Raw genomic sequence first — 20,626 nt, forward strand, 5'->3', positions numbered from 1 at the left:
ACGCTCAGCCTAAATAAATCCAGGCGAATCCCATGTTCCCATGTGTGTTTCTATGCGTCACTGTCAAAACGTGTGATTTCTTCTCGTACGAGTAAAGAACTGGATTGCCGTATTACCAGTGTACTGAATATATTGCAAAATGTCACAGTCCTTCATATAATACAATTCCAATGCTATCATTAGTCAAGCAATAATCTGGAGAGCGGCTGTGGTTGTGTGTGGCTCTGAGTGGGAGTGAGAGATGAGGAAGTGGTGGTTTTGGGACTGGGACAGGATAGGATAGGACTGGCACACACACAAGTTTCTTTCCGAGGCGGAGTCAGGTTTCCTCCAATTGTTTCCAATGCGAATAAAGGATCGGCCGGGGAGACGCAGCTCAGCCTTTCAGTAGATAAATAAATGGAAGTAGTCTGCTGAGAGCACCACACACTCACTCCACTCGTCTGATTCTCTAGCATCAGGAGACAACACCGAACAAATAAACAACGCACCAAGACAATATATCTACCACCTTCTCAGCTTTGTTACACTTTGGGGTGAGTAGCAGGCCTGTGTCTCTACGTACTTTTTTTTGTGTTTATAATCTGACTTGTTCCTGACACTTTCCATTCCCTGTCACTGGACCAGTGATTGTGATCATTGCACCGCACAAGTAGCTGCAGGCATTTCTCACCCTGGTGTGTCAGCCTACTACTATTGGATTACATTATGTTTGTTGTTTCTGTAAATGCTTAGAGGCACATGTGACTGTTGACACCCAGCGTATAGTAAGGGTAAAGGAGGCCACTCACTGCAAAACGGATTCAGTATTCTATGCCTGGTATCCTATGTCAAGGTCAATCAAAGCATGGGATTGGGAATGTGTGCATTTTACTACAACATTGTGTCCTTCACTGTGTTTCATTCAGTGTGACACAATGATTCAGGGACAGAGTGTTCCATAAATTACCATAAGCTCTAGTGTGCACAGCACGTCCTATTCTATCAGGTACTTGTATTCTTGGTCCTGTTATGGATTATGGAAACCTGGTAAAGATCAGTTGTCTGTTTGCCACAGTGCAGGGTGTGGTTTCTATGCTCCTGGCAGGCTGCAATGGCTCAGTTCCAGGCCTGGCTTTAAGTAGAGCCAGCTGGTGCAGACAAGCACATTTTATTTTAACCTTTGCTGTTTAGCAGAGTGTCTTGCTTGCCTCCCTCAAAGACATGACTAGAAAATCAAAGGCAAAGGGGTTGCCTCATGCCAGTAATGATCTATTCGCTTCATACTCGTCGCCAAACCCACAGGCTCCATGTTATCTACAAGACCCTGCTAGGTAAAGTCCCCCCTTATCTCAGCTCGCTGGTCACCATAGCCTCTCCCACCTGTAGCACACGCTCCAGCAGCTCTCTAGTCACACCCAAAATCAATTATTTCTTTGGCCGCCTTTCCTTCCAGTTCTCTGCTGCCAATGACTGGAACGAACTACAAAAATCTCTGAAACTGGAAACACTTATCTCCCTCACTAGCTTTAAGCACCAACTGTCAGAGCATCTTACAGATTACTGCACCTGTACATAGCCCACCTATAATTTAGCCCACAACTACCTCTTTCCCAACTGTATTTAATTTATTTATTTATTTTGCTCCTTTGCACCCCATTATTTTTATTTCTACTTTGCACATTCTTCCATTGCAAAACTACCATTCCAGTGTTTTACTTGCTATATTGTATTTACTTTGCCACCATGGCCTTTTTTGCCTTTACCTCCCTTCTCACCTAATTTGCTCACATTGTATATAGACTTGTTTATACTGTATTATTGACTGTATGTTTGTTTTACTCCATGTGTAACTCTGTGTCGTTGTATCTGTCGAACTGCTTTGCTTTATCTTGGCCAGGTCGCAATTGTAAATGAGAACTTGTTCTCAACTTGCCTACCTGGTTAAATAAAGGTGAAATAAAAAAAATGTAAAAATCAAGAATGATGTACTCTGCTCTCCTGTTCTCCTTACAACTGTTACAGTGTATGGTGGGTGGAGGGGGGATCAGGAGGACATTAGGTTCCCCCGTCACCCTATCTCTCAGTGAGTGCTGAGTCACTGCCTCGCTGAGAGCCCGTTGTGAAATACACGACTTGGATTAGCAGGTCGGGTTGCCATGACGCTCCCAGCCTCCTAAAATAGAGAGGGAAAGGATACTCAAGACACAGAAACAACCAGCAGCTGCCTCATACAGAGACCAGGGCTGATAAACAACTGAGCGAATCCTGAGAAAGACACACAGAAAGAGATAAAGCAACCGTATCACACCGAAGAGACAGAGAGGCTGTCAAAACAGAGACAGAGAGAGACACCACAGGGAATCCCTCCTGTGTCACATTAGTGATCAACAGAGTGATACAAAGAGATTCACAAGAGAGACTGAGAGTCACCACAGGGAGCCCCTCCTGCGTCACAGTAGTGATCAACAGAGTGATACAAAGAGATTCACAAGAGAGACAGAGAGTCGCCACAGGGAGTCCCTCCTGCGTCACAGCAGTGATCAACAGAGTGACACAAAGAGATTCACAAGAGAGACAGAGTCACCACAGGGAGTCCCTCCTGTGTCACAGCAGTGATCAACAGAGTGATACAAAGAGTGATACAAAGAGATTCACAAGAGAGACAGAGTCACCACAGGGAGTCCCTCCTGCATCACAGCAGTGATCAACAGAGTGATACAAAGAGATTCACAAGAGAGACAGAGAGAGTCACTACTGGGGAATACAGACTCATCACTCAGAGCCAGAGAGCCAGGCATGGCCCAGATCACTGCAGAAGGTAAGAGTGAGAGAAAAAGCTAGCTACTGACCATCCCGTTGTGTTGTGATGATGACAATGGGCGTGGTGTGAATGGCAGGGGTCATTGAATTTCTATGGCTTGGGGCACTCTGAGGGTCAGGATCTACTGGATAGCGCACATCCTGTGTGTAAGAAAATACTGTGAGGAAGCACAGCAAGTTGACAATAGACAAATGCTGAAAAAGGGGCATTTTCAGAGGAAATGACAATAAGTTAGGATGAGTCGCCAGTTTGATGATGTCATGTGTTTGGATTGTGTGTGATGGTGTATAGAGGCACTGACCTTCCACACGGACACAAAGTCAACAACTAAATCCCTCAGTAAATGACTCCCCATATACACTGTTGTTGACTGTGTTGTATGTATATGTGTCAGGCTGCCATAGACAGCGTATGGGTCGGGTGGGGTTCCATGATCACCGATCGCTGAGTTTGACTCGAAGGAGGTCAGAAACTTAGCAGTGTGGTGCAGGTCATTCAGACCCCATTGACTTCTTTTCACATTTTGTTACGTTACAGCTTATTCTAAATGATATATATATTTTCTAAATCCCCTCATCAATCTACACACAATACCCCATAATGACAATGCAAAAACAGGTTTATAGAATTTTTTTGTAAATGTATAAACAAACAAAAAACAGAAATAGCTTATTTAAACAAGCATTCAGATCCTTTGCTATGAGATTCGAAATTGAGCTCAGGTGCATCCTGTTTCCCTTGATCATCCTTGAGATGTTTCTACAAGAACACAGTGGCCTCCATCATTCCTAAATGGAAGAATTTTGGAACAACCAAGACTCGGCCGCCCAGCCAAACTCAGCCAAGCTGAGCAATCAGGGAAGAAGGGCCTTGGTCAGGGAGGTGACCAAGAACCAGATGATCACTCTGACAGAGCTCCAGGGTTCCTCTGTGGAGATGGGAGAACACATCTCTGTAGCACCCCACCAATCAGGCCTTTATGGTAGAGTGGCCAGACGGAAGCTACTACTTAATAAAAGACACAAGACAGACAGCTTGGAGTTTGCCAAAAGGCACCTAAAGAAAACAAGAATCTCTGATCTGATGAAACCAAGTTTGAACTCTTTGGCCTGAATGCCAAAAGTCACGTCTGGAGGAAACCTAGCACCATCCCTACTGTGAAGCACGGTGGTGGCAGCATCAAGCTGTGGGGATTTGTTTCAGCTGCAGGGACTGGGAGACTAGTCAGGAATGAGGGAAAGATGAACGGAGCAAAGTACAGAGAGATCCTTTACGAAAACCTGCTCCAGAGTGCTCAAGACCTCAGAATAGGGCGAAGGTTCACCTTCCAACCGGACAATGACCCTAAGCACACAGCGTAGATAACGCAGGAGTGGCTTCGGGACAAGTCTCTGAATGTCCATGAGTGGCCCAGCCAGAGCCCGGACTTGATCCCGATCAAACATCTCCGGAGAGACCTGAAAATAGCTATGCAGCGATGCTCCCCATCCTACCTGAAAGAGCTTGAGAGGATCTGCAGAGAAAAATGTAATAAACTCCCCAAGTACAGGTGTGCCAAACTTGTAGAGTCATACCCAAGAAGACTCGAGACTGTAATCACTGCCAAAGGTGCTTCAACAAAGTACTGAGTAAAGGGTCTGAATACTTGTGTAAATGTGAGATTTCAGTTTTTTTATTTGTAATAAATGTGCAAACATTTCTAGAAACCTGTTTTTGCTTTGTCATTATGGTGTATTGTGTGTAGATTGATGAGGGGAAAAGCAATTGAATACATTGTATAATAAGGCTGTAATGTAACAAAATGTGGAATAAGTCAAGGGGTCTGAATACTTTCCAAATGCACCGTATCTACCTCAAGTATCTCTGCACATTGATCTGGTACTTGTTACTCAGCATCGTTGGGAAAGGTTCGTAAACAAGTATTTCACTGTAAAGTCTACAAACGTTGTATTCGGTGCATGAGGTAAATAACATTTCACTTGATGAGACTGCCCAGCTGTTGATGAGACGGCCCAGCTGTTGATGAGACTGCCCAGCTGTTGATGAGACGGCCCAGCTGTTGATGAGACTGCCCAGCTGTTGATGAGACGGCCCAGCTGTTGATGAGACTGCCCAGCTGTTGATGAGACGGCCCAGCTGTTGATGAGACTGCCCAGCTGTTGATGAGACGGCCCAGCTGTTGATGAGACTGCCCAGCTGTTGGAACAGTACGCATGTGTTGGGAAGACTCGTCGGAAATGCGGCCTTCCTAGAGACGCTGGACGAGGAACAGGCTGGAAATGTTCCAACCAGTGGGGAAATGTTCCAACCAGTGGGGAAATGTTCCAAAGCATTGTAGGCCTATTTTTAGGGCACTGGAGTTGTTGAAAGATCTTAGATGGCTTGAGTTCCATGTCAACATTTGGTGAAAGAGAGTCAACAGCGAAGCACTCATTTGATAGAGTGGCTTGTTGCTCTACACTGTATCCGTGACATCTGACTGGTGAACTGGCCAACTGACCCACTCAGTCACAGATGCTACCCTAATAGTGGCACTAGTATTAATAGTCACACGTGGAGACATGGTCAATAAAATAAGAACACAGCAAACATCATAGACTGGATAGTTGGATCGCAACCAAAGGTCTGTGTCACTCCAAAATGGCAGAGCTACGTGAATCAGCAGAATCAGTTGGTTGCAAATGGAAGCCCGGTAATTGTAAGGCTTGAGGGCTACACAAATAAACATTGCAGAAAGGTCCTGGGAACCAAGAGTAATATAGTCTGCAAATAACTGAATACTAAAACAACAAACACTCTGGGTTGTCTTAGCCTTTTACAGTAGAAATGGACCTCAAGATTGTTAACCCCTCCTTATCTCTGTCCGCTTGGTCTGACTGGGAATATTCTGTCTCATTTCATGTGAATAGAGTTGGTTTTGTGCTACAACGCGGGAACAGACAATGGAACTGAAAGACGTGAACGAAACCATGTTTGTTGCATAACAGTGGTTTTGTGAAACTGCCAGGCAGAAACAAACACCACAGTAACCAGATCTACCCTGAACCAAGCCTATGGGCAATTCTGTAGGACAAGAAATGAATAATTTATCATCATTTAAACTTTTTGTTGGGGGAGGAGGGGAAGGCAGTCGCCTAATATGGTCACTCATTTTAAAAACTCATTATTATTTTTTTTGCATCCTGTGCAGTAACAATATTGACATGATCAGCCAGGAGCTCATACTATCCCGTGAACGGATATTTGATTGATATGCTGATACTCAACACATTATCAAGTCCATTTTGTCTGCATCACAGTCGAAAATGCTTTACCAACAAAATGCACAGAGTCACTGAGACCGACAATTGGAGACAGAGAGGCTGGGTGGGTGAACGGTTTTCCTCTTCATGCTCAGAGACTCTGATCCAGGAGGTCAACAGTGATGCCGTCTCTGCAACGTGCCCTTTTTGGTGAACAGTTTTGTTTACTGTAACATGATTACGACTTCGACAGCAAATGAAGGCACATGGAGGATAAGGACACTCAAGGACATGTGTACTGCAGTGATTTAAGCCGAGGTGTTGCAAACACGTGTTCCCATTACACCGAGCTCTCAGATTCAGCATGTCGTGCTTGTATTTACTGCCTCTGCCAAGAGGTTTTATTTTCCCTAGTGATGGACTGTCGTTTCTCTTTGCATATTTGAGCTGTTCTTCCCATAATATGGACTTGGTCTTTTACCAAATAAGCTTATCTTTTGTATACCACCCTTACCTTGTCACAATACAACTGATTGACTCAAATGCATTAAGAAGGAAATCAATTCCACCAATTAACAAGGCACACCTGTTCATTGAAATGCATTCCAGGTGACTACCTCATGAATCTGGTTGAGATAATACCAAAGAGTGTGCAAAGCTGTCATCAAGGCAAAGGGTGGCTACTTTGAAGAATCTGTTTAACACTTTTTTGGATACTACATGATTCCATAAGTGTTATTTCATAGTTTTGATGTCTTCACTATTATTCTACAATGTAGAAAATAGTTTTTTTTTTAAATAAAGAAACAAATCTGGAATGAGTAGGTGTGTCCAAACTTTTGACTGGTACTGTATAAATCATTTTATAACTCAGATCTAAGGACAATTACACCATGTGTTTTAAACCCGTGTTCCTCTGTTTCAGTAGAGATGCCGCGTCAGTTCACCAAGATCTCGCTGAGCGAGGTGGATGAGTCGGTGCGTCTGCTGGCAGAGAAGGTGTACGCCTCGGTGCTGAAGGAGGAGGACACCAAGGATGCCCTGTCCATGTACACCGTGCCTGAGGACTGCCCCATCGGCCTGCACCAGGACCGGGAGATGGAGATGCTCAAGGAGATCGCCGAGCAGAACTCTGAGGAAAGCACCAAGAGGTCAGAGGGCACATATAACCTAATGGGTCTAATAGGTCAGGGACTTTGGGAGTCAATGTCAAAGTATTTCGGTTCATGTCAAGTCACTGAAATGAACTGAACTTCAAATGTAGACACTTTCAGTGAGGATTATTTTCCCAAAGTGACTTGAATGACATTGATTTAAAATGGAGACTAGGGTCCGGAATGTCCACTTATCACCTTGTATGATGTTGATCTCTCCAGGAAGAAGAGTTTTAAGATGAAGCGTTCCCAGTTGGTATCTCAGCAGTTCCCCAGTTCCCTCAACATCAATCCAGAGTGGGCTATGTCTGTAGTCACTCCTCTGCTCTTCCCTGGCGCACCTGTCTGCCCCAGTATCCCAGAGAACTCCCCAGAGTTCCAGAGGGTCACCATCAGCGGAGATTATTGTGCAGGGGTAAGCGTCATCATAACATAATATATTTATATAATCTCATTGAATCACATCACAAATCATGTCATATCCTTCATGCAATGACCCCCCAAAAAATGATACCAAGGCAAGAGCTAGCTTGGAAACAATCCTTCTAGGTGTTGCCATTTCTAATGACAGTGTATTGCCTATAATGGCCTGTCAACACGCATTCTTCCCAGATAACAGTGGAGGACTATGAGCAGGCAGCCAAGACACTGATGAAGGCCCTGTTCATCAGGGAGAAGTACTCCAGGCTGGCCTACCACCGCTTCCCCAGGACCACCGCCCAGTTCCTTCGCAGTGCTGAGAACCAGAAGTGGAACGTGGAGGATGAGATCTTGCCAGGTAGAGAATCACATGTACACATCCAGCATCAACCACATACAGTACCAGCTTTGGGGCTAAGAGTCTTAGAAACAGCTTTTCCTTGATCATTTCTGAGCTCAAGCTTTAGAAATGTAACTCCACTTCGAGACACTCGTTCTCAGCCTCTTCTTCTGTCATTTCCTTTCACCTATCATCTCTCTCCTCTCTTCCCTCTGGTCACTTATTTGATCCTGTCGTCTGCAGATATGTGCCCCTGCCCTCGTGAGGGGGAGGACCCGTACACTACGGAGGGCATCCCTGACGACCTGAACTACTCTCTACAGATGAAGGACGGCATAGTGTACGTGTACGACGATGCAGAGGCCCTGAAGCAGCAGCAGCCCCACAGTCTGCCCTACCCCGACTTGGAGACCTTCGCCATTGACCTGAGTCATGTCCTCGCCATGATCGTAGACGGGCCCACGTGAGCACCCCACCACCTCACACTGTTTCCCAATTCCCAATGACCCCCTCTATTACGGTGTTTCTCATATCATCTCATTGTCATTCCAGGAAAACCTACTGCTACAGACGACTGAACTTCGTGGCCTCCAAGTTCTATCTGCACGAGATGCTGAATGAGATGGCTGAGCTGAAGGAGCTGAAAGGTGTGCCTCACAGAGACTTCTATAACGTCAGGAAGGTTGGTGACGCATATAGTTTAAGATGGAATGCAAATACAAGGGTTGAAACTCCCATGATTACATGGTCATAAATGACATCTCACTGACTCAAGCTGAGCTTTAGAACAAGCTGACAAAATATTTTGGCTTATGCCTCCTCGCGAATACAGGTAGACACTCACATCCACGCAGCCGCTTGCATGAACCAGAAGCACCTGCTGAAGTTCATCCAGACCACCTACAAGACCGAGGCAGACCGCGTGGTGCTGGAGAAGGGGGGGCAGATGATCACCTTGAAACAGGTGTTTGACACCCTGGCCATGGACCCCTATGACCTAACTGTGGACTCCCTGGACGTACACGCTGTAAGAATGTTCCAGAAACTCTTAGACACTCCAATGCTTGAAATAATATTGTTGGATAGTATTTAGGTTATTACAGTTTACATCAAGATTTTTAACACATTTCTGCATGACGATTAAACTGCTCATAAGCAGTTCATAACACCATTAAAATGCATATATGAATACTCAGAAGTATGTCTTTAAACAATTGCAGTTCTGCTGTAGGTTCCATGCAACTTGCCAATAGTGTGTTTGTGGATCACAGTGGTGCTAAACTGCTGTTGTTGACAAAAAAAATGCATGAAAAATGCATGCATGATAAACGTGTACTCTCTTAGGGAAGGCAAACATTCCACCGCTTTGACAAGTTCAACTCCAAGTACAACCCTGTAGGAGCCAGCGAACTCCGAGAGATTTACCTGAAAACAGACAACTACATCAAAGGGGAATACTTTGCACGCATCATCAAGGTATAGCGTCAACTTAAGATCAAGATCACGATTCCACTATCATGGGAGTCTCTAACATACTGCAATTGCTTTCCTCTTCCTCTATAACAGGAAGTGGCTCATGAGCTGGAGGAGAGTAAGTACCAGCACGCAGAGCCCCGTATGTCCATCTACGGCCGCTCCCCTGATGAGTGGGAGAGCCTGGCCTCATGGTTCATTCAGCACAAGGTTCACTCCCCCAACATGCGCTGGATCATCCAAGTGCCCAGGATATAGTAAGTGCCACAGGGAGAAGGGAAGATCAGGGAATATTGCTCTCAATGCTGATCTCCAGGTTAGTGATACTACAATGCTTCAACCACAACGGTCTTTATAAAACTGCACTAGTTGTAAATGTTCCATGGCAAAGAAGATGAAAAAATGTAAAAAGTAAAATAAAAAAATAAATAAAAAAAGAAAAGTCCTCTCACTGTCAACTGCGTAATTTTCAGCAAACTTAACACGTGTAGATATGTGTATAAACATAAGATTCAACAACTGAGACATAAACTGAAAAAGTCACAGACTAACAGAAATTGAATAATGTGTCCCTGAACAAAGGGGGGGTCAAAATCAAAATTAACAGTCAGTATCTGGTGTGGCCACCAGCTGCATTAAGTACTGCAGTGCATCTCCTCCTCACGGACTGCACCAGATTTGCCAGTTCTTGCTGTGAAATGTTACCCCACTCTTCCACACCAAGGCACCTGCAAGTTCCCAGACATTTCTGGGGGGAATGGCCCTAGCCCTCACCCTCTGATCCAACAGGTCCCAGATGTGCTCGATGGGATTGAGATCCGGGCTCTTCGCTGGCCTTGGCAGAACACTGACATTCCTGTCTTGCAGCAGATCATGCACAGAACGAGTAGTATGGCTGTGCGTTACTTCCTGCAAGACAGGAATGTCAGTGTTCATGCTGGAGAGTCATGTCAGGATGAGCCTGCAGGAAGAGAACCACATCATTGCCTGCAATGACAACAAACTCAGTCCGATGATGCTGTGACACACCGCCCCAGACCATGACGAACCCTCCACCTCCAAACCGATCCTGCTCTAGAGTACAGGCCTCGGTGTAACGCTCATTCCTTCTACGATAAACACGTATCTGACCATCACCCCTGATGAAACAAAACTGTGACTTGTCAGTGAAGAGCACTTTTTACCAGTCCTGTCTGGTCCAGCGACAGTGGGTTTGTGCCCATAGGCGACGTCGTTGCCGGTGATGTCTGGTGAGGACCTGCCTTACAACAGGCCTATAAGCCCTCAGTCCAGCCTCTCTCAGCAGATTGCGGACAGTCTGAGCACTGATGGAGGGATTGTGCTTTCCTGGTGTAACTCGGGCAGTTGTTGTTGCCGTCCTGTACCTGTCCCGCAGGTGTGATGTTCGGATGTACCGATCCTGTGCAGGTGTTGTTACACATGGTCTGCCACTGCGAGGATGATCAGCTGTCCTTCCTGTCTCCCTGTAGCGTCTTAGGCGTCTCACAGTACGGACATTGCAATTTATTGCCCTGGCCACATCTGCAGTCCTCATGCCTCCTTGCAGCATGCCTAAGGCACGTTCACACAAATGAACAGGGACCCTTGGCATCTTTCAGAGTCGGTAGAAAGGTCTCTTTAGTGTCCTAAGTTTTCATAACTGTGACCTGAATTGCCTACCGTCTGTAAGCTGTTAGTGTCTTAACGACCGTTCCACAGATGCATGTTCATTAATTGTCAATGGTTCATTGAACACACATGGGAAACCGTGTTTAAACCCTTTACAATGAAGATCTGTGAAGTTATTTGGGTTTTAACTAATTATCTTTGAAAGACTAGGTCCTGAAAAAGGATTGTTTCTTTTTTCGCTGAGTTTAGGACGTTACATTGTCAACCAAGGTTATGGTCCCTTTTACTGGTTGTTATTTAACTTAGAAGCAATTGATTCCCAGAGCCTAAAAGGGTTCTTTGGCTGTCCCCATAGGAGAACCCTTTGAATAACCATTTTCGGTTACAGGTAGAACCCATTTGGTTCCAGGTAGAACCTTTTTGGGTTCCTTGTAAAACCCTTTCCACAGAGGGTTCTACATCGAACCCAAAAGGGTTCTACCTGGAACCAAAAAGGGTGTTCTTATGGGGACAGCCGAAAAACCATTTTGGAACCATTTTTTTCTATGAGTGTATAAGTCACACAAAGGATAGTAGGAATGGTGCTGCTACTTTAACAAAGAAAGGCTGTTGTCAGCATTATTATTTATCAACAAATAATTGAACTGAATCCACCATCAATCAGTCTTACAGTGATCAAGCAAATTACATCGGTCTATCTAAAGATATGTTTCACAAATGTAACATTTTGTCTTGAAGTGACATTTTCAGGTCGAAGAAGATAATACCGAACTTCGCCAAGCTGCTGGAGAATATTTTCCTCCCACTGTTCGAGGCTACAGTCAATCCACAAAAGAACAAGGAGATACACGTTTTCTTAAAATACGTGAGTATTTACAAAACACCATGGAGTAGCTCAACTTTAGACTGATTTTCTAAGTCAGAAATGGTGAAATAACTACACACACACACACACACACACACACACACACACACACACACACACACACACACACACACACACACACACACACACACACACACACACACACACACACACACACACACACACACACACACACACACACACACACACACACACACAGTTGAAGTCGGAAGTTCACATACACCTTAGCCAAATACATTTAAACTCAGGTTTTCACAATTCCTGACATTTAATCCTAGTAAAAATGTCCTGTCTTTGGTCAGTTAGGATCATCACTTTATTTTAAGAATGTGAAATGTCAGAATAATAGTAGAGAATGATTTATTTCTTTCATCACATTCCCAGTGGGTCAGAAGTGTACATACACTTAATTAGTATTTGGTAGCATTGCCTTTAAATTGTTTAACTTGGGTCAAACATTTTGGGTAGCCTTCCACAAGCTTCCCACAATAAGTTGGGTGAATTTTGGCCCATTCCTCCTGACAGAACTGGTGTAACTTAGTCAGGTTTGTAGGCCTCCTTGCTCACAAACGCTTTTTCAGTTCTGTCCACACATTTTCTATAGGCTTGAGGTCAGGGCTTTGTTATGGCCACTCCAATACCTTGACTTTGCTGTCCTTAAGCCATTGCCACAACTTTGGAAGTATTCTTGGGGTCATTGGCCATTTGAAAGACCCATTTGCGACCAAGCTTTAACTTCATGACTGATGTCTGGAGATGTTGCTTCAATATATCCACATAATTTTCCTCCTCATGATGCCATCTATTTTGTGAAGTGCACCAGTCCCTCCTGCAGCAAAGCACCCCCACAACATAATGCTGCCACCCCCGTGCTTCACGGTTTGGATGGTGTTCTTCGGCTGATGGTGTTCTTCGGCTTGCAAGCCTCCCGCTTCTTCCTCCAAACATAACGATGGTCATTATGGCCAAACAGTTCTATTTTTGTTTCATCAGATAAAAAGGACATTTCTCTCAAAACGTGCGATCTTTGTCCCCATGTGCAGTTGCAAACCATAGTCTGGCTTTTATATGGTAGTTTTGGAGCAGTGGCTTCTTCCTTGCAGAGTGGCATTTCAGGTTATGTCGATATAGGACTCACTTTACTGTGGCAAAATATAATTTTGTGCCTGTTTCCTCCAGCATCTTCACAAGGTCATTTGCTGTTGTTCTGGGATTGATTTGTACTTTTCACACCAAAGTACGTTCATCTCTCAGAGACAGAACACATCTCCTTCCTGAGCGGTATGACGGCTGAGTGGTCCCATGGTGTTTATACTTGCGTATTATTGTATGTACAGACGAACGTGGTACCTTCAGGCATTTAGAAATTGCTCCCAAGGATGAACCAGACTTGTGGAGGCCTACAATTTTTTTTCTGAGGTCTTGGCTGATTTCTTTTGATTTTCCCATGATGTCAAGCAAAGAGGCACTGAGTTGTAAGGTAGGCCTTGATATACATCCACAGGTACACCTCCAATTGACTCAAATGATGTCAGAAGCTTCTCAAGCCATGACATCCTTTTCTGGAATTTTCCAAGCTGTTTAAAGGCACTCCAACCTAAGTGTATGTAAACTTCTGACTTCAACTGTATATACATATATTTACATATTTACACACACACACACACACACACACACACACACACACACACACACACACACACACACACACACACACACACACACACACACACACGCACACACACACACACACACACACACACACACACACACACACACACACACACCTAATAGTAAAATGTTGGTATTGGATTGCATTCATACAGTAGTACTTCCCCCTGGGTCTCAAAGCATTTTACATTGTATTAGAGTAATTCACGACTTCTACCTGCACCAACATGTAGCACACTCCTGTGTCAAGCATCATGTGTAGCAGCAATTTAGTGCCAAAATGGTTACAATGCATCAGCTATGGCACCTGCTCAGGTCACCCCTTGTCCTGTAGGTGACCGGGTTCGACAGCGTGGATGATGAGTCCAAGCACAGTGACCACATGTTCTCCTACAAGAGCCCCAAACCTGAGGAGTGGACCTCAGGCGAAAACCCCCCCTACAGTTATTACCTCTTCCACATGTACGCCAACATCATGGTCCTCAACAACCTGAGGAAGTAAGTCAGTGCTCATGACCAGGGTGTCATGAAAACATGTACTGTACTAATGTTATTCCTATGTGTAGCCTACTGCTATGATTAAAGGTAGACTCACAATGTACAATACATACAGTGGCAAGAAAAAGTATGTTAACCTTTTGGAATCTCTAAAAGCCTTGATGTTCATCAGTCAACGGTAAGACAAATTGTCAATAAATGGACAAGGTTCAGCACTGTTGCTACTCTCCCTAGGAGTGTCCGTCCTGCAAAGAACACAGCGCAGAATGCTTAATGAGATTAATATCAGGAATCAAGGTAAGACCCAGATGCAGACTGTCGAAGAAACAATGTCTATTGTAGCAAAGGCAGGTCAAGGCAGGTAGGGGTCGAAGATCCACGGTAAGGCAAATGCACAGGATGGCAGGTGGACTCAGGGTCAGGGACAGGCAGAGTTCAGTAATCCAGAGGTGGAGCAACGGTACAGGATGGCAGCCCGGCTCAGGGTCAGGCAGAGAGGTCAGGTGGGTGGGTACAGGGTCAGGACATGCAAAGGTCAAAAAACCAGGAGGACGAGGAAAGAGAGGCTGGGAAACATAGGCGCTGACAGGAAAAACGCTGGATAGCTTGAAATAACAAGATGAACTGGCAACAAACAGTCAGAGAACACAGATATAAATACACAGGGGATAATTGGGAAGAACGGTGACATCTGAAGGGGGGTGGAGACAAGCACAAGGACAGGTGAAACAAATCAGGGCGTGACAGTTAAGAAGAATCCTAGTGTCAGCTAAGGACTTGCAGAAATCTCAGGAACATGCTAACATCTCTGTTGACAAGTCTATGATACGTAAAACACTAAACAAGAATTGTGGTCATGGGAGGACACCACAAAAGGACACTTCTGTCCAAAAAAAACAACATTGCTGCACGTCTGAAGTTGCAACTGGATGTTCCATAGCGCTACTGGCAAAATATTCTGTAGACAAATGAAACCAAAGTTGAGTTGTTTGGAAGGAACACACAACACTATGAGTGGAGGAAAAAAGGCACAGTACATCAACATCAAAACCTCATCCCAACTATAAAGTATGGTGAAGGGAGCATCATGGTTCGGGTCTGCTTTTCTGCCTCAGGGCCTAGACTGCTTGCAATCATTGATGGAAATATTAATCCCCAAGTCAATCAAGACATTTTGCAGGAGAAGGTAAGGCTATCTGTCCGCCAATTGAAGCTCAACAGAAGTTGGGAGATGCAACAGGACAGCGACCCAAAACACCGTGGTAAATCAACAACAGAATGGCTTCAACAGAAGAAAATACGCCTTCTGGAGTGGCCCAGTCAGAGTCCTGACCTCAACCCGATTGAGATGCTGTGGTATGACCTCAAGAGAGCGGTTCACACCAGACATCCCAAGAATATTGCTGCACTGAAACAGTTTTGGAAAGAGGAATGTGCAGGTCTGATCCGCAAGGGATCATACTTTTTCCACCCTCCATTTTGACTGTTTACACAGTGTGTCCAATAAAGACATGAAAATGTATAATTGTTTGTGTTATTCGTTTAAGCAGACTGTGTTATTGTTGTGACTTAGACGAAGATCAAATTAAATGTTTTGACCAATTTGTGCAGAAATCCAGGTAATTCCAAAGGGTTCACATACTTTTTCTTGCCACTGTACTTTATTTGTCCAACCGTTACAGAAATTTGTCTCCTTCTTTATGTAATACGTCATTCTTTGTTTTCCCTCAGGGAACGAGGCCTCAACACCTTCCAGTTCAGGCCCCACTGTGGCGAGGCCGGCTCTATCACCCACCTGGTCTCTGCCTTCCTCACGGCCGACAACATCTCCCACGGTCTCAACCTGAAGAAGGTCCGAAACCTCAACTGACCCCTAATCATTACCTATGACATGCCCAATGTTGGGTAGTAAAGGATTACATGTAACAGGAATTATAATATTTTAAAGCTGTGCTGAGCCACACAGCTCATAAATCACCTTTCCGTGGGAATGGAAGCTTTTCCCTTCTGTCTAATCTACACAACCAAAAGTCTGCTCATCGAATATCTCATTCCAAAATCATGGGCATTAATATGGAGTTGGACCCCTTTCGCTGTGATAACACCCTCCACTGTTCTGGGGAGGCTTTCCACTAGATGTTGGAACTTTGCTGCAGGAACTTGCTTCCATTCATCCACAAGAGCGTTAGTGAGGTCGAGCACTGATTTTGGGTGATTAGGCCTGGCTCGCAGTCGGCGTTCCAATTCACCCCAAAGGTGTCCGATGGGGTTGAGGTCAAGGCTCTGTGCAGGCCAGTCAAATTCTTCCACGCCGATCTTGACAAACCATTTCTGTATGGACTTCGCTTTGTGCACGGGGTCATTGTCATGCTGAAACAGGAAAGAGCCTTCCTCAAACTGTTGCCACAAAGTTGGAAGCAAAGAATCGTCTAAATGTCACTATGCTGTATCGTTAAGATTTCCTTTCACTGGAACTAAGGGGCCTAGCCTGAACAATGAAAAACAGCCCCAGACCATTATTCCTCCTCCACCAAACTTTACAGTTGGCACTATGCATTGGGGTAGGTAGCATTCTCCTGGCATCCGCCAAACCCAGATTCGTCTGTGGGACTGTCAGATGGTAAAGCGTGATTCAACACTCCAGAGAACTACTTTCCACTGCTCCGGAATCCAATGGCGGCGAGCTTTACACTACTCCAGCCGACGCTTGGCATTGTGCATGGTAATCTTGGGCTTGTGTTCGGCTGCTCGGGCATGGAAACCCATTTCATGAAGCTCCCGGCATACAGTTTAAAAATATATATATATTTTAAATTTTCTCCCTTTTTTCTCCCCAATTTTGTGGTATCCAATTGTTTTTAGGAGCTACTATCTTGTCTCATCGCTACAACTCCCGTACGGGCTCGGGAGAGACGAAGGTTGAAAGTCATGCGTCCTCCGATACACAACCCAACCAAGCCGCACTGCTTCTTAACACAGCGCGCATCCAACCCGGAAGTCGGCCGCACCAATGTGTCGGAGGAAACACCATGCACCTGGCAACCTTGGCTAGCGCGCACTGCACCCGGACCGCCACTGGAGTCGCTGGTGCGCGATGAGACAGAGCCTGGGCGCGAACCCAGAGTCTCTGATGGCACAGCTGGCGCTGCAGTACAACGCCCTTAACCACTGCGCCACCCGGGAGGCCGCCCGGCATACAGTTATTGTGCTGACGTTGCTTCCAGAGGCAGTTTGGAACTCGGTAGTAAGTGTTGCAACTGAAGACAGATGATTTTACGAGTACACACTTCAGCTGTCTGATTCTGAGAGCTTGTGTGGCATACCACTTTGTGTCTGAGCCGTTGTTGCTCCTAGACGTTTCCACTTGAAAATAACAGCACTTATAGTTGACCGGGGCAGCTCTAGCAGGGCAGAAATTTGACAAAATGACTTGTTGGAAAGGTGGCATCCTATGACGGTGCCAAGTTGAATGTCACGGAGCTCTTCAGTAAGGCCTTTCTACTGGCATTGTTTGTCTATGGAGATTGCATGGCTGTGTGCTCGACTTTATGCACCTGTCAGCAACGGGTGTGGCTGAAATAGCCGAATCCACACATTTGAAGGGGTGTCCACATACTTTTGTGTATATATAGTGTATTTGAAATCTCCAAAACTGCTACATTTCCTCTCCTTGGTTGCTTTCCACAGAAACCTTTTTTCTTTTCTTTTTTACCAAAAAAGTCAAGAGTGCCCACTTACTGAGAACTGAATCACTCCACATTTCATCAGCTTCTTTGTGTCAAAAGGACACTTTTCATTTGCACAGCACAGCTCCACCATGTTCACTTCACAAGCACTGGGATGACATACATGACCAATCAGCAGCTTATTTTAGCTAAGTGGAAACGAATACAGTAAAAACCACCTGTCTACCTTTGTAAACAGATCTTAGTGTTTTTGTTAACTTTGAATAGACTACATTGAGTATTTGACACAATTGATTATCTAACTCGTGAAATAATCGGATTGAACTTGGACATGTTACATCTATTGAGGTCTTTATCACACTGTTATGTTAAGGGTGGATCAGGCAAATAAAGACCTAGAATTGCACAATCAAAGAATGAAGATTGGGAAAGCTTCCCTGGAACTTGGTGTTACATTTTTTGTGTATACCAATCATGAGAAACAGCAGTAGAATATACAATGGCACAGTTTGGTACATTTTCTAAGGTTGCAAATGGTACAATTTAAACATGGCAATCTGTGAAAAATGTAGAAAGTTGTAGAAGACCATAAGAACCTCTTTGTCTCCCTCCTCCCATGATCCCAGGTCCCCATACAGCTGGCCCTCCCATCCCAACCATCCTTTCCCCAGATCCCACCTGAGTCCCCTCCTAGCTGTCACACCCACCCAAACAACCCCACCCTTCCCCCTACCCATGGCTCAAAGTCAAGACAAAGAGAGTGTTGACATCTTTCCATCTCTCCCTTCTCAGAGTCCTGTGCTGCAGTACCTGTACTACCTGGCCCAGGTCCCCATCGCCATGTCTCCTCTAAGCAACAACAGCCTGTTCCTGGAGTACTCCAAGAACCCTCTCAAGGAGTTCCTCCAGAAGGGCCTGTGTGTGTCCCTGTCCACCGACGACCCCTTGCAGTTCCACTACACCAAGGTCAGAGCCACTGGGCACTTCTGTTGATATGAAATGATTGGATTGGTGTAAGCAATGTGGCAGAAATGTGCTACTAGCCTACCAGAAGGCAAGACGAACCTCATCGTCGTAATAATTATATCTACACAACCCAGCTGCACACCTACCAGAGAGTAACAATGGTAAAATCAATGTTTGACGGTTAGTCTTCTGTGCGTGAAATAAAGTAGCGCGTTAGCAAAGAAGCTTTTGGGGAAACTCCCCCGTCTGTTTGTCCATGCTGCAGGAGGCCTTGATGGAGGAATATGCCATCGCGGCCCAGCTGTGGAAGCTAAGCACCTGTGACACATGTGAAATCGCCAGGAACAGTGTGCTGCAGAGTGGTCTGTCTCATCAGGTACAGTAAATCAATACCTGGTAAATAGAACTGCTGGGTAAATTTGTAGCGTTGCGGCAAAAATGAGTAGTGCCTGCTGACAGTGACAGATGCTTTCACCCTCTATAAGCTCATGCCGACAGCTTCGGAGAACTCACCGGGGCGTCACACTCACAAGTGATTTCAGTAGCCATCCCCGATCACCTCCTCATGGAACTCCTGAGTGTGTCCCAGTGTTGTGTCACCGAAGTGACACGCATTTAGTGACACGTATCCTGTATCCCCCTTTTCTCCTGCCAGGAAAAGAAGCACTTCCTGGGGGCCAACTACCTGCAGGACGGGCCTGATGGGAATGACATTAGACGGACCAATGTGGCTCAGATCCGCATGGCCTACCGCCACGAGACCCTGTGCAATGAGCTCAGCTTCCTGGTGGAGGCTGTGAAGACCGAGGCCGGCGGCACACAGGTCGAGTGACCACAGCACAGAGAGACCCTTTTCACACTACCGAGCCGGGCGGAGCTGTACTGCGCTTGCCTGGTTACAAATTTACCACACAGTAGCTGCTGGGACAGTGTTGGAAAGGTCAATGTTAAAAGTATCTGTGGCAGCACAGTATGGTTTGGGTCGTGACAGTAGTGTTGAAAAGGGTTAGAGTGACCTCTGGTCTCTCTTCACTTCAGCTCTAGACCACAGCCAAATCCTGTACTGCTACTGCGCTACGGTAATACTGAGAGAATAAGACACCGAGCTTGTACCGTGTAAGCCGCACCAAATCAAGCCAAGCCAACAGCACCGCACTAGGCAAATCAACATTACCCTATTGATTCTTGTTTTCATTGGTCTGCATGCCTTTTCCCCGATATGGTGTTTGATAAAGTAGAACTTCATCCCTACCACGAAAAACCTGTTTGTAGTTGAACATAGGATCCAGAGGGACACTGCTTATGCACGACCATAGTTCTCGTGTCCTGTTCAAGAAATACTACCAACTGTGCCAACACAGGAGCTCTCGCCGCCAGATTAAAAGCCAAATCCGAGAGCACACCGGTCGTTGTGTAATTGTGGCCTTTCTATTTGAAATACAGTACATAGTGATAGGAGGGATATTACTATGTCAGGTAAAAAGGACTCGCATGTAAAGGATAGCCATACATTTTGATGCATTGTTTTCGAGGTCTGTGTCCCTGTTGTAACTGTGGTGTCTGAGGGTGGTGGTGTTTTTTATTATTATACAAGTTTGGGAAGAGAGCTTTTCTACGGAGCCCCTTCCACCATTTTGAATGCTCCTCCGAGGTGCTCATTATATCACTGCTGTAGAGATGGTCCACAAAAATCACTTCAAAAAGGTTAACTCGTATCATGTGCCGAATATTACAAATTTGGGAGACTTTCACCCTTGTCTCAATGCAGCATAAAATGTCACTCAACTGTATTGTACATGATGCGATAGAGGGAATGTGTTTTTATATGACAATAAAGAGTTACTTACAATATTTCACA

General features: G+C 45.2%; 1 protein-coding gene across 4 annotated transcripts; it reads left to right on the forward strand.

The window, feature by feature from the left end:
* The first annotated feature begins 335 nt into the window (after positions 1-335).
* On the forward strand, positions 336-20,619 carry LOC118401000 (AMP deaminase 3-like). Of its 4 annotated transcripts, none has more exons than XM_035798090.2 (15): positions 336-536; positions 6,971-7,196; positions 7,422-7,614; positions 7,812-7,977; positions 8,203-8,422; positions 8,512-8,641; positions 8,792-8,986; positions 9,304-9,435; positions 9,526-9,689; positions 11,800-11,926; positions 13,953-14,116; positions 15,848-15,968; positions 18,595-18,768; positions 19,034-19,144; positions 19,424-20,619. In XM_035798090.2, the coding sequence occupies exons 2-15, from the start codon at positions 6,976-6,978 to the stop codon at positions 19,598-19,600; spliced, it is 2,295 nt and encodes a 764-aa protein (XP_035653983.1). In that variant the 5' UTR covers positions 336-536; positions 6,971-6,975; the 3' UTR covers positions 19,601-20,619. The 4 variants fall into 4 exon arrangements, with proteins under 4 accessions (XP_035653983.1, XP_035653982.1, XP_035653979.2 ...); XM_035798089.2 differs by having other exon boundaries at positions 6,974-7,196; XM_035798086.2 differs by lacking the exon at positions 336-536 and adding an exon at positions 2,188-2,800.
* Positions 20,620-20,626: the final 7 nt, after the last annotated feature.

This window comes from Oncorhynchus keta, chromosome 22, assembly GCF_023373465.1.
Source record: "Oncorhynchus keta strain PuntledgeMale-10-30-2019 chromosome 22, Oket_V2, whole genome shotgun sequence".
Lineage (NCBI taxonomy): Eukaryota > Metazoa > Chordata > Actinopteri > Salmoniformes > Salmonidae > Oncorhynchus > Oncorhynchus keta.